The 13,462-nt window shown below is 42.7% G+C and overlaps 1 protein-coding gene across 4 annotated transcripts in view; it reads left to right on the top strand.

The window, feature by feature from the left end:
- Nucleotides 1-13,173, top strand: part of LOC121547345 (cGMP-dependent protein kinase 1) — a 179,432-nt gene extending 166,259 nt beyond the window's left edge. For 2 of the 4 annotated variants that reach the window (XM_041858562.2, XM_041858559.2), the window contains exons 10-17: nucleotides 6,010-6,106; nucleotides 7,814-7,953; nucleotides 11,283-11,372; nucleotides 11,484-11,625; nucleotides 11,752-11,915; nucleotides 12,098-12,283; nucleotides 12,406-12,472; nucleotides 12,598-13,173. In XM_041858562.2, coding sequence (XP_041714496.1) covers nucleotides 6,010-6,106; nucleotides 7,814-7,953; nucleotides 11,283-11,372; nucleotides 11,484-11,625; nucleotides 11,752-11,915; nucleotides 12,098-12,283; nucleotides 12,406-12,472; nucleotides 12,598-12,696 — 985 coding nt within the window. In that variant the 3' untranslated portion in view covers nucleotides 12,697-13,173. Of the gene's footprint in view, nucleotides 1-4,931; nucleotides 6,125-7,813; nucleotides 7,954-11,282; nucleotides 11,373-11,483; nucleotides 11,626-11,751; nucleotides 11,916-12,097; nucleotides 12,284-12,405; nucleotides 12,473-12,597 lie in introns of those variants that run through there. The other 2 variants (XM_041858561.2, XM_041858560.2) reach the window with 2 other exon arrangements.
- Nucleotides 13,174-13,462: the final 289 nt, after the last annotated feature.

Here is a 13,462-nt window from a genome sequence, read left to right on the forward strand (position 1 = left end):
TTAACCAACAATGCAGTTCAATAAATATTTACTCAATAAACGAAAGTTTTAAAAAATAACACAAAATAATGAAGACAAAAAATATATAAACATTGACAAATATATTTAAAAAATAAAAAATAAAAAAAATAAATATATATATATAAAACACAATAAAATAACAATAGCGAGGCTATATACAGGGGGTACAGGTACCGAGTCAATGTGCGGGGGTACAGGTTAGTCGAGGTAATTTGTACATGTAGGTAGGGGTAAAGTGACTATGCATACATAATAAACAGCGAGTAGCAGCAGTGTAAAAACAAAGGTAAATATTCCGGGTGGCCATTTGATTAATTGTTCAGCAGTCTTATGGCTTGGGGGTAGAAGCTGTTAAGGAGCCTTTTGGTCCTAGACTTGGCACTTCGGTAACGCTTGCTGTGCGGTAGCAAAGACAACAGTCTATGACTAGGGTGACTGGAGAATTTTTTGGGCCTTCCTCTGCCTAGTATATAGGTCCTGGATGGCAGGAAGCTTGGCCTCAGTGATGTACTGGGGCGTACGCTCAACCCTCTGTTGTGCCTTACGATCAGATGCAGAGCAGTTGCCATACCAGGCAGGGATGCAACCGGTCAGGATGCTCTTGATGGTGCAGCTGTATAACCTTTTGAGGATCTGGGGACCCATGCCAAATCTGGGGCGTACGCTCAACCCTCTGTTGTGCCTTACGGTCAGATGCAGAGCAGTTGCCATACCAGGCAGGGATGCAACCGGTCAGGATGCTCTTGATGGTGCAGCTGTATAACTTTTTGAGGATCTGGGGACCCATGCCAAATCTTTTCAGTCTCCTGAGGGGGAAAAGGTGTTGTTGTGCCCTCTTCACGACTGTCTTGGTGTGTTTGGACCATGATAGTTAGTTGGTGATGTGGACACCAAGGAACTTGAAATTCTCGACCCACTCCACTACAGCCCCGTCGATGTTAATGGGGGCCTGTTCGGCCCGCCTTTTCCTGTAGTCCATGATCAGCTCCTTTGTCTTGCTCACATTGTGGGAGAGGTTGTTGTCCTGGTTGTTGTCCCGGTTGTTGTCCCTTCTCCCTATAGGCTGTCTCATCGTTGTCGGTGATAAGGCCTACCACTGTTGTGTCGTCAGCAAACTTAATGATGGTGTTGGAGTCGTGTTTGGCCACTCTGTCGTGGGTGAACAGGGAGTACAGGAGGAGACTAAGCATGCACCCCTGAGGGGCCCCAGTGTTGAGGATCAGCATGACAGATGTGTTGTTGCCTACCCTTACCACCTTGGGGCGGCCCGTCAGGATGTCCAGGATCCAGTTGCAGAGGGAGGTGTTTAGTCCCAGGGTCCTTAGCTTAGGGATGAGCTTTGTGGGCATTATGGTGTTGAACACTGAGCTGTAGTCAATGAACAGCATTCTAACATACAGTTGAAGTCGGAAGTTTACACTTAGGTTGGAGTCATTAAAACTCGTTTTTCAACCACTCCACACATTTCTTGTTAACAAACTATAGTTTTGGCAAGTCGGTTAGGACATCTACTTTGTGCATGACACAAGTAATTTTCCCAACAATTGTTTACAGACAGATTATTTCACTTATAATTCACTGTATCAAAATTCCAGTGGGTCAGAAGTTTACATACACTAAATTGACTGTGACTTTAAACAGCTTGGAAAATTCCAGAAAATGATGTCATGGCTTTAGAAGCTTCTGATAAGCTAATTGACATCATTTGAGTCAATTGGAGGTATTTCAAGGCCTACCTTCAAACTCAGTGCCTCTTTGCTTGACATCATGGGAAAATCAAAAGAAATCAGCCAAGACCTCAGAAAACAATTTGTAGACCTCCACTGGTTCATCCTTGGGAGCAATTTCCAAATGCCTGAAGGTACCACATTCATCTGTACAAACAATAGTATCCAAGTATAAACACCATGGGACCATGCAGCCGTCATACCGCTCAGGAAGGAGACGGGTTCTGTCTCCTAGAGATGAACGTACTTTGGTGCGAAAACTGCAAATCAATCCCAGAACAACAGCAAAGGAACAACAGGCAGTACCTGGCGCCGACGAAGATGGCGGCCTCGCGACTAGCTCTTAGGAAACTTTGCAGTATTTTGTTTCTTTATGTATTATTTTTTACATTATTAGCTCAGAAAGTGTTTTGCATCATTACATACAGCTGCGAAAAACTATTGGATATCAGAGCGACGGTAACTCACCAGCATTACGACCAGGAATAAGACTTTCCCGAAGCATATCCTTTGTTTGCTCTCCCCAGGGCAACTGAACTCAAGCCGATACCACGATGGCCCTCAAAGAACTTCACTGGACCTTATGCAAACTGGAAACCACATATCCTGAGGCTGCATTTATTGTAGCCAGGGATTTTAACAAAGAAAATTTGAGGACTAGGCTGCTGAAGTTCTGTCAACATATCGACTGTTGAACTCGCGCTGCTAAAATCCTCGACCATTGCTATTCAAACTTCCGGGATGGTTATAAGGCCCTCCCCCGTCCTCCTTTCGGCAAATCTGACCACGACTCCATTTTGCTTCTCCCTTCCTATAGGCCGAAACTCAAACAGGAAGTACCCGTGCTAAGGACTATTCAACGCTGGTCTAACCAATCGGAATCCACGGTTCAAGATTGTTTTGATCACGCGGACTGGGATATGTTCCGGGTAGCTTACGAAAATAATTTAGACATATACACTGAAACGGTGACGGAGTTTATCAGGAAGTGTATAGGTGATGTTGTGCCCACTGTGACTATTAAAACCTACCCTAACCAGAAACCGTGGATAGACGGCAGCATTCACGCAAATCTGAAAGTGCAAACCACCGCATTCAACCATGGCAAGGTGACTGGGAAATGGCAGAATACAAACAGTGTAGCTACTCACTCCGCAAGGCAATTAAACTGGCAAAACATCAGTATAGAGACAAAGTGGAGTCACAATTCAATGGCTCAGACACGAGACGTATGTGGCAGGGTCTACAGACAATTCTGGGTCTGAACCCCGCCCTGTGCAACTGGGTCCTGGACTTCCTGACGGGCCGCCCACAGGTGGTGAAGGTAGGAAACAACATCTCCACTTCAACACTGGGGCCCCACAAGGGTGCGTGCTCAGCCCCCTCCTGTACTCCCTGTTCACCCATGACTACGTGGCCAAGCACGCCTCCAACTCAATCATCAAGTTTGCAGACGATGACCATCGTTATGTTTGGAGGAAAAAGGGGGTGGCTTGCAAGCCGAAGAACACCATCCCAACCGTGAAGCACGGGGGTGGCAGCATCATGCTGTGGGGGTGCTTTGCTGCAGGAGGGACTGGTGCACTTCACAAAATAGATGGCATCATGAGGAAGGGAAATTATGTGGATATATTGAAGCAAAATCTCAAGACATCAGTCAGGAAGTTAAAGCTTGGTTGCAAATGGGTCTTCCAAATGGACAATGACCCCAAGCATACTTCCAAAGTTGTGGCAAAATGGGTTAAGGACAACAAAGTCAAGGTATTGGAGCGGCCATCACAAAGCCCTGACCTCAATCCTATAGAAAATGTGTGGGCAGAACTGAAAAAGCGTGTGCGAGCAAGGAGGCCTATAAACCTGACTCAGTTACATCAGCTCTGTCAGGAGGAATGGGCCAAAATACACCCAACTTATTGTGGGAAGCTTGTGGAAGGCTACCCGAAACGTTTGACCCAAGTTAAACAATTTAAAGGCAATGCTACCAAATACTAATTGAGTGTATGTAAACTTCTGACCCACTGGGAATAAAAGCCGAAATAAATCATTCTCTCTACTATTATTCTGACATTTCATATTCTTAAAATAATGTGGTGATCCTAACTGACCTAAGACAGGGAATTTTTACTAAGATTAAATGTCAGGAATTGTGAAAAACTGAGTTTAAATGTATTTGGCTAAGGTGTATGTAAACTTCCGACTTCAACTGTAGGTGTTCCTTTTGTCCAGGTGGGAAAGGGCAGTGTGGAGTGCAATTGAGATTGCATCATCTGTGGATCTGTTGGGACGGTATGCGAATTGGAGTGGGTCTATGGTTTCCAGGATGATGGTGTTGATGTGAGCCTTGACCAGCCTTTCAAAGCACTTCATGGCTACCGACGTGAGTGCTAAGGATCGGTAATCATTTTGGCAAGTTACCTTCGCTTTCTTGGGAACAGGGACTATGGTGGTCTGCTTGAAACATGTAGGTATTACAAACTCGGTCAGGGAGAGTTTGAAAATGTCAGTTTAAACTGTTACTATAGAAACAGAAACACAAAACAAAAACACTAGGAAATACACTCAACAATTACAAATATGACACATTAGAACTGTAAAAATAAAAATAAAAGCCTTTATACCCGTCTACACGGTCTCAGTGGAGAGCAGACCTATAAACCCTGAACCTATTGTTTGTCATAATACGTAGGGCTTCAATAGTGGGTCACCAGACTTAAGTCCAATGAGCGGTCAGCTGATGTGTGTTTGGTAACGTGACTTTGGCCTCAGACGTGGCTAGTAGCAACTCCCCTCTCCCCCTGTCTTTGGGGACTCAAGTCCCACCAGCATGGTGTGATGCAGTGGGTGTAAGATGTGTGATAAAGAGTGTGAGCCATGAGTTCATACTACTAAAATGACATGGGTGCTTCCTGTTTTGTTCACCTCAAACTCACATTGAAGATGGCCGATAATTCTCAGCATATGGGACAGATGAAGCAGACACTCAGTCACATGTCCCAACACAGATTCTGGGGGATCACTCAGTAGCTCAGATGTCTGTCCATTACAGGGAAACAACCTGATAGCCTTGTTCACAGGGTATTTTCAGGCCTGCTTATCTGTCAGATTTTCCATACAACCATACAGGATTATTATAGGAGTGAATAATTGGTTATTCACTCATTCACCAATTAGCTTAACTGAAGACCATCCTTCATGATTGTAGTTAACAACCAAGTTGGTTCAAACTGATCAAGAAATAAGTAAAATGACACTATCCACTTCAGCTCAGTGAGGGACCAAATCCTGTCCATAATGGTTCTTTAATATGGAGGTGTGATCTGCATTTCAAGGTTATAAATGAGGTGTAAGGCCTTGCAGATGATGGAGGCTCAGTTTGGCAGTATGGCAGGGGTGTGACAGCTATGCTAACTGGGTGAACCTCAAGCAATGTCCACATGCTATTAATACCAATGGGATCAGCCGAACAGTATTTGTAGTCACTGGTACTTGGAGCCGAGTACACTTGGCTTTTTGTTTTGGCACGGACACCCACCTTAGTCGTTGTCCTGCAGTCTGGATTCAAGGCTTTAGTCTATTCCTACGTACTGTAAATTTCATTGCCTGTCTGCAGAGCACAAGTTGGTTCAGTGTTGGATTTAACTCTTTTGGATTGAACTTTTAGAGGGTTATCTCTACCAGAAGTGTATGCCTGTTTATTTTCTTTGCTTTGTTTGCAATACTCTGGGTGGCTTCTTCAAAGTAAGGATGTCTACCTTGAGGGTTGTAATTGCTGGACTCTGAACTCAACACACCCAGAGGACTCTGAGGAAGCGTATTCGGACTGCGATACATGCAGACTAAATCTGAAGATCTGGCTACTTCACCAATCTTCCACACCCAGATAACGCTATATTCAAATCCTCTAAATATGAACTGGAAATGGTGCCTTAACTCCACTTTCGAGAAAGAACTCTTACAGATGCTGTGTAGAACGTGTTGGTGAAGCAACAGATCAACAACTTTGTCCGGCAAGGCATATACTTTTGTTCTATTGACCATATTATTGACTATTGTCAGAGGGATCCAATTGATTGTTTTTCACTACTTGGTAAGACCAAAGTGTGGACAAGATGCGTGAGTTGATCTTACCTATCCCAGTGCGGAAAGAGAGGGAGCGTCAGAACAGTCTCCCGTCTCCCTCCCCGCCATTGCCATTACTTATCACCTCCTACTCCATCCAGACTTCTAAGAAGTTTCCCTTTTTCCACTTCAAAAAATGTAGATATGAAGCGGAAAATGCCTTCTTCTGCAACCTGAAGCTGGAGGACTTCAACATAATTGACACGTTGGGGGTCGGAGGCTTCGGACGTGTGGAGCTGGTAGGATGTTTAAATAAAGTATGTACTGTATGTCTGTATGCACTATATGTCTATAATGTCTTTCTCTCTCTCTCCCTTTCTCTCTTTGTACACTGTTACACTCCCAATCCCAATGTCTTGTCATACTGTATCAACTGGATAGGTTGCTCATGGATGATAATGTGACTTTTTCCATGGTGGTAAAATTGCTAGGAGGTCCTCAAGAGTGAACACGATTACTGTAGTCGAGTGATTTCATTCCTTGTTGAATCATCGAATACCTTATTTTTGAAGCTCTACGTTTCCAGACAGTTCTTGAGACTCATGTCCTATTTCATTATAAACCATTGGCAGGGAATAAAGAGCAAAGAGAAGTTGAACTTAATTGAGTGATATAGGATAGGAAGGATCAGTGGTCTTCTTTTCCTGTAAAGGAGCAGTCTAACGTCAGGTAGCAAGAATGTCTTTGGGCTATTTGAAGTAACTTTCCACTATAAGGGCAGAAGAGGTAATGAAACCCTGCCATGTGACCCACAGTGTTACATAGCATAGGAGTTCTCTGAAACTTTCCAACTTCAGTCTGCTTGAATGTGTAGTATAGGCCTAATAGACTTGAGGTTAACTACACCAAATGTAGGCCAACACATTGATTGATTTATAATTACACACAAAACACACACATCATTTATATTTTGAATGAATATATTAAAACCTTTTTGACTCATTGTACAGGTAACTGCCGAAATAAAGGAAACACCAACATAACACATTGGGCCACCATGAGCCACCAGAATAGCTTCAATGTGCCTTGGCATAGATTCTATAAGTGTCTGGAACTCTATTGGAGGGATGCGACACCATTCTTCCACGATAAATTCCATCATTTGGTGTTTTGTTGATGGTGGTGGAAAACCCTGTCTCAGGCGCCGCTCCAGAATCTCCTATAAGTGTTCAACTGGGTTGAGATCTGAAACCCCTCTTCAAAGTCACTGAGATCTCTTCTTCTAGCCATAGTAGCCTAAATAATGGGCAACTGGGCATTTTTATACATGACTCTAAGCATGATGGGATGTTAATTGCTTAACTCAGGAACCACATCTGTGTGGAAGCACCTGCTTTCAATATAATTTGTATCCCTCATTTACTCAAGTGTTCCCTTTATTTTGGCAGCTACCTGTATATTGCAATGCACAATTGTAATTTTGTCATTAAAAATGAATATACACTTAAACAACTGACACATTATAGACACGAACAGATAGAGAAAAGCAAGTGAGGGTTGATCAAGTGAGTGCTAGAATGGAGCAATGCAGACCAGTGGGGTCTCAGAGTTGCAACAAAGGAAAAGCCCAGCATCTTGGCCTAAAGAGGAATCCCCTGCCCTGTCCTATTTTTGGCACTGCGCCTCCAGTCATCATGTTCACTGTAGTGCAATCCATTGCTAGACAGCCCGGGGATTGAATGACCCCGGACATGTAGGTGCTCCCTGAGATAGGCAATGGGAAGAATGTCTACTCCCAGTCAAACTATTTTCAGGTCCTCTGGAGTCACGAATAGACCCATGACTCATCTGCTATTACTGGGTCCCAGAAACAGTGTTAAAAATGGCTCAACTAAGACTTGATCTTCACAGCCAGGACATGTTTACAACTAAGATGTTGTTCAATTCACTTTTAGTGGTCGTTGACCTTGAGATGCTCAATATCTTGCATTGTCTGTGTCCTGCAGGTGCAGCTAAAAAGCAATGAGATTAAAACTTTTGCGATGAAGATACTGAAGAAGAGGCACATCGTGGACACTCGGCAACAGGAGCACATCCGCTCCGAGAAGCAAATCATGCAGGAGGCCCACTCAGACTTCATCGTCAGGTAGCTACATACAGTGCATTCGGAAAGTATTCAGACCCCTTGACTTTCTCCACATTTTGTTACATTACAGCTTTATTCTAAAATGGATTAAATTGATTTCCTCATCAAGCTACATGCAATAACCCATAATGACAAAGCAAAAACAGGTTTTTAGACATTTTTACCAAAATAAAAAATAAATAAAGGAAATATCACATAGGGAGTTTTTTTGGGGCTAAAAATAAATCGAATAGAGCTAAGCACATACAAAATCCTAGAGGAAAACCTGTTTCAGTCTGCTTTCCACCAGATACTGGCAGACAAATTCACCTTTCAGCAGGACAATAACCTAAAACACGGTCAAATAAATCAAATCAAATCAAATTTTATTTGTCACATGCTGAATTTGACAGGTGTAGACTTTAATGTGAAATGCTTACTCACAAGCCCTTTCCCAACAATGCAGAGTGAAAAAGTATGAAAAATATATAAATATTAGCAAATAAGAAAAACTAAAGGAAATAGTAACACAATAAAATAACAATAACAAGGCTATATACAAGGAGTACCGGTAACGAGTCAATGTGCAGGGGTACGAGGTAGTTGAAGTAATACAGTTGAAGTCAGAAGTTTACATACACTTAGGTTGGAGTCATTAAAACTCGTTTTTCAACCACTCCACACATTTCTTGTTAACAAACTATAGTTTTGGAAGTCGGTTAGGACATCTACTTTGTGCATGACACAAGTAATTTTTCCAACAATTGTTTACAGACAGATTATTTCACTTATAATTCACTGTATCCCAATTCAAGTGGGTCAGAAGTTTACATACACTAAGTTGACGGCGCCTTTAAACAGCTTGGAAAATTCCAGAAAATGATGTCATGGCTTTAGAAGCTTCTGATAGGCTAATTGACATAATTTGAGTCAATTGGAGGTGTACCTGTGGATGTATTTCAAGGCCTACCTTCAAACTCAGTGCCTCTTTGCTTGACATCATGAAATCAGCCAAGACCTCAGAAAAATAGTTGTAGACCTCCATCAGTCTGGTTCATCCTTGGGAGCAATTTCCAAACGCCTGACGGTACCACGATCATCTGTACAAACAATAGTATGCAAGTATAAACACCATGCGACCACGCAGCCGTCATACCGTTCAGGAAGGAGATGCGTTCTGTCTCCTAGAGATGAACGTACTTTGGTGCGATCCCAGAACAACAGCAAAGGACTTGGTGAAGATGCTTGAGGAAACAGGTACAAAAGTATTTATATCCACAGTAAAACAAGTCATATATTGACATAACCTGAAAGGCTGCTCAGCAAGGAAGAAGCCACTGCTCCAAAACCGCCATAAAAAAAGCCAGACTACGGTTTGCAACTGCACATGGGGACAAAGATTATACTTTTTGGAGAAATGTCCTCTGGTCTGATGAAACAAAAATAGAACTGTTTGGCCATAATGACCATCATCATGTTTGGAGGAAAAAGGGGATGACTTGCAAGCCGAAGAACACCATCCCAACCGTGAAGCACGGGGTTGGCAGCATCATGCTGTGGGGGTGCTTGCTGCAGGAGGGACTGGTGCACTTCACAAAATAGATGGCATCATGAGGAAGGAAAATTATGTGGATATATTGAAGCAACATCTCAAGACATCAGTCAGGAAGTTAAAGCTTGGTCGCATATGGGTCTTCCAAATGGACAATGACCCCAAGCATACTTCCAAAGTTGTGCCAAAATGGCTTAAGGACAACAAAGTCAAGGTATTGGAGTGGCCATCACAAAGCCCTGACCTCGATCCTATAGAAAATGTGTGGGCAGGACTGAAAAAGCGTGTGCGAGCAAGGAGGCCTACAAACCTGACTCAGTTACATAGGAGGAATGGGCCAAAATTCACCCAACTTATAGTGGGAAGCTTGTGGAAGGCTACCCGAAACGTTTGACCCAAGTTAAACAATTTAAAGGCAATGCTACCAAATACTAATTGAGGGTATGTAAACTTCTGAACCACTGGTATGTGATGAAATAAATAAAAGCTGAAATAAATCATTATCTTTACTATTATTCTGACATTTCACATTCTTAAAATAAAGTGGTGATCCTAACTGACCTAAGACAGGGAATCTTTACTAGGATTAAATGTCAGGAATTGTGAAGAACTGAGTTTAAATGTATTTGGCTAAGGTGTACGTAAACTTCCGACTTCAACTGCATGTACATGTAGGTACTGTAGGGGTAAAAGTGACTAGGCAATCGGGATAGATAATAAAGTGTGTGTGTGTGTATGTGTGTATGTGTGTGTGTGTGTGTGTGTGTTGGAGTGTCAGTGTAGTATGTGTGAGTGTGTAGGTAGAGTCCAGTGAGTGTGCATAGAGCCAGTGCAAAAAATAGCATCAATGCAACTTGTCTGGGTAACTATCTGATTAACTTTCTTCAGCAGTCTTATGGCTTGGGGATAGAACTGTTCAGGAGCCTTTTGGTCCCAGACTTGGCGCTCTGGTAACGCTCGCCGTGCAGTAGCAGAGAGAACAGTCTATGACTTGGGTGGCTGGAGTCTTTGACAATTTGTAGGACCTTTCTCTGACACCACCTGATATAGAGGTCCTGGATGGCAGGGAACTTGGCGGCAGGGAGCTTGGCACCAGTGATGCACTGGGCCGTACGCACTACCCTATGTAGCGCCTCTGTAGTTGCCATACCAAGCGGTGATGCAGCCATTCAAGATGATCTGAGAGCCCATGCCAAATCTTTTCAGCCTCATGTGTTGGTGTGTTTGGACCATGATAGGTCCTTAGTGATGTGGACACCAAGGGAACTTGAAGCTCTCGACCCACTCCACTACATCCCCGTCGATGTGAATGTTAAATAGAATAATGTGTAAATATTGTACACTCCAGGGGTGCACAGCTCTTAGAGACTTACCCAGAAATAATTACAGCTGTAATCTCTGCCTAAGGTGATTCTAACATGTATTGACTCAGGGGTTTGAATACTTATGTAAATGAGACAATGTATTTCATTTTCAATAAATTTGCTAAAATTTCTAAAGACATGTTTTCACTTTGTCATTATGGGGTCTTGTGTGTAGATGGGTGAGATAAAACTATTTTTTTATTTTTTATTCAGGCTGTAACACAACAAATGTGGAATAAGTCAAGGGGTATGAATACTTTCTGAAGTTATGAATACTTTTGGAAGGCACTGTAGATGTAGAGATGTTAGATACTAGCTAGATGTAGAGATATCTCAGCCAGGTGTCTTTACTGATATCTCTACCAATAGACTACTTCATTTTCCGTCAAGAAAAGGACGCAATTTACAGTTGACATGTTCTTTGTGTTATTCAGGCTATATAGGACATTCAAAGATGCCAAGTATCTCTACATGCTGATGGAGGCTTGCCTTGGAGGAGAGCTCTGGACCATACTTAGGGACAGGTATGGGAAATGCATCTCTTAACCAATTAACTTTCAAATGACACCATGTTGCCTTGCTTTCCCCTACCTTCATCATTCTAACTTGTATGACTATTGTCTTCAACATTGCAGAGGTTCATTTGAAGACTCGACCACGCGGTTCTACACAGCCTGTGTGGTGGAGGCCTTTGCTTACCTGCATTCCAAAGGGATCATCTACAGAGATCTCAAACCAGAGAACCTCATCCTGGATCACAGAGGCTATGCCAAGCTGGTGAGTAGACAGAGACCTGAGGACACCTTCACACCTGCAGTATAATAATATGGCTCAAGACCCACAGCACCTGCTGGAAAGGGTGTTCAGTCAACAGATCTCATTGGCGCTCCTGTCTTTTCACAGGTGGACTTTGGCTTTGCCAAGAAGATTGGGTTTGGGAAGAAGACATGGACTTTCTGCGGGACCCCTGAGTACGTGGCACCTGAGATCATCCTGAACAAGGGGCACGACATCTCTGCTGACTACTGGTCGTTGGGAATCCTCATGTACGAACTCCTGACTGGAAGGTAAGGGAGGAAGTTTGTGGATTTTGCTGTAGGTTCTTTTATTGTATATCCAATAGAATAAGTGACTGGGATCAGAAGGAATGCCTGCTCAGTCTCCCATACCTGTAACACCACACACATGTAGATGTAGGGTTAAAGTACCACATATGTGTTTTAAATTAATGCTCCTGCTTCTTTTTCAGCCCACCATTCTCAGGGCCAGATCCAATGAAGACATACAATATCATTCTGAGAGGAATCGACATGATTGAATTTCCAAAGAAGATCACCAAAAATTCTGCCAATTTGATAAAGAAACTATGCAGGGACAATCCTTCGGAAAGACTTGGAAACTTGAAAAATGGAGTCAAAGATATCCAAAAGCACAAGTAAGTAAATTAAGTACTTTACCCTGCCTGGCTAATGGCCATGATTATACTTTAGACTGAAAAAAACAACAGCAAAGATAACTCTGTTTTTTAATCTAAAAAAAATTATCTTTGAATCTCAGATGGTTTGAAGGCTTTAACTGGGAAGGGTTGAGGAAAGGAACCCTGACTCCTCCTATCATCCCTGAAGTAAGTAAAAAGATGCATAATTTTAAAGTGAAACCGACACATCTGAAGAGCATGCCAATGTTAGCATGACTTCCTTTATTAAACCGTTACATGCAATTAATCCAGCCCCTCCTCTTCTCTATCAGGTCTCGTCGTCAACTGACACAAGCAACTTTGACAGTTTCCCAGAGGACAACGATGACCCTCCTCCAGATGACATGTCTGGCTGGGATACAGATTTTTAACACCACCCTCCATATGTAGTAGCCTCTCCAGCCACTCTCTAGCCCTGCCTCATAATTGACTTTCCTGGGGAAGCCCTTCAAGGGTTTGGCTGCAAAGAACAGAGAGACAGACAGTTGATGATGCTTTGAACGGACAGTGACAGTGAATGGGGCAGTCGTACTGCTCTGGGTCACCAAGATGCCTTCACCAATGTTGCTCCACTCTCCTCCGAGGTGGCATTGGGACTAATGTTTTAGCCGACAAAAGTCATCTTCAGTCTCTCACCATCACCGTCAACCATGCCCCCCATTGGATCCCCTCATGGAGAGGTTTTTTATTTATTTATGTCACACATTTGTATATTTAGGTTTATGTATTTGTTGTGGCTGTTAGCACTTACCAGTGTTTTCAGTGATTACTTGTGATACTGAGTGGAGTGGGACTGAGTGGGAGAGATTCCAGCTCTCTGTTGTAGCGTCTTCAGGACCACGATTCCAAAGGGGGGGAAGACTCTCTTTTTAACATTTGTCATCAATAATCCAAATGTCATTTTTTACAAGTTCCTTTGTATCATATTATACATTTGGATGTTACACATGATTTTAGCACATAAATATGATATATTGTCTATTATGCATACTGTATTCCATTAGAAAACACACACATACACACACTCCACATTCAATTACACACATGTAATTAAACAATTTAGGGGGGGGGGGGGGGTTCTATTAACCTATATGGAATTGTTTTAAGATGGTCATACCAAGGATCATTTTGCAGTAT

Source organism: Coregonus clupeaformis, chromosome 31 (genome assembly GCF_020615455.1).
Source record: "Coregonus clupeaformis isolate EN_2021a chromosome 31, ASM2061545v1, whole genome shotgun sequence".
In the NCBI taxonomy this organism is placed as follows: Eukaryota; Metazoa; Chordata; class Actinopteri; order Salmoniformes; family Salmonidae; genus Coregonus; species Coregonus clupeaformis.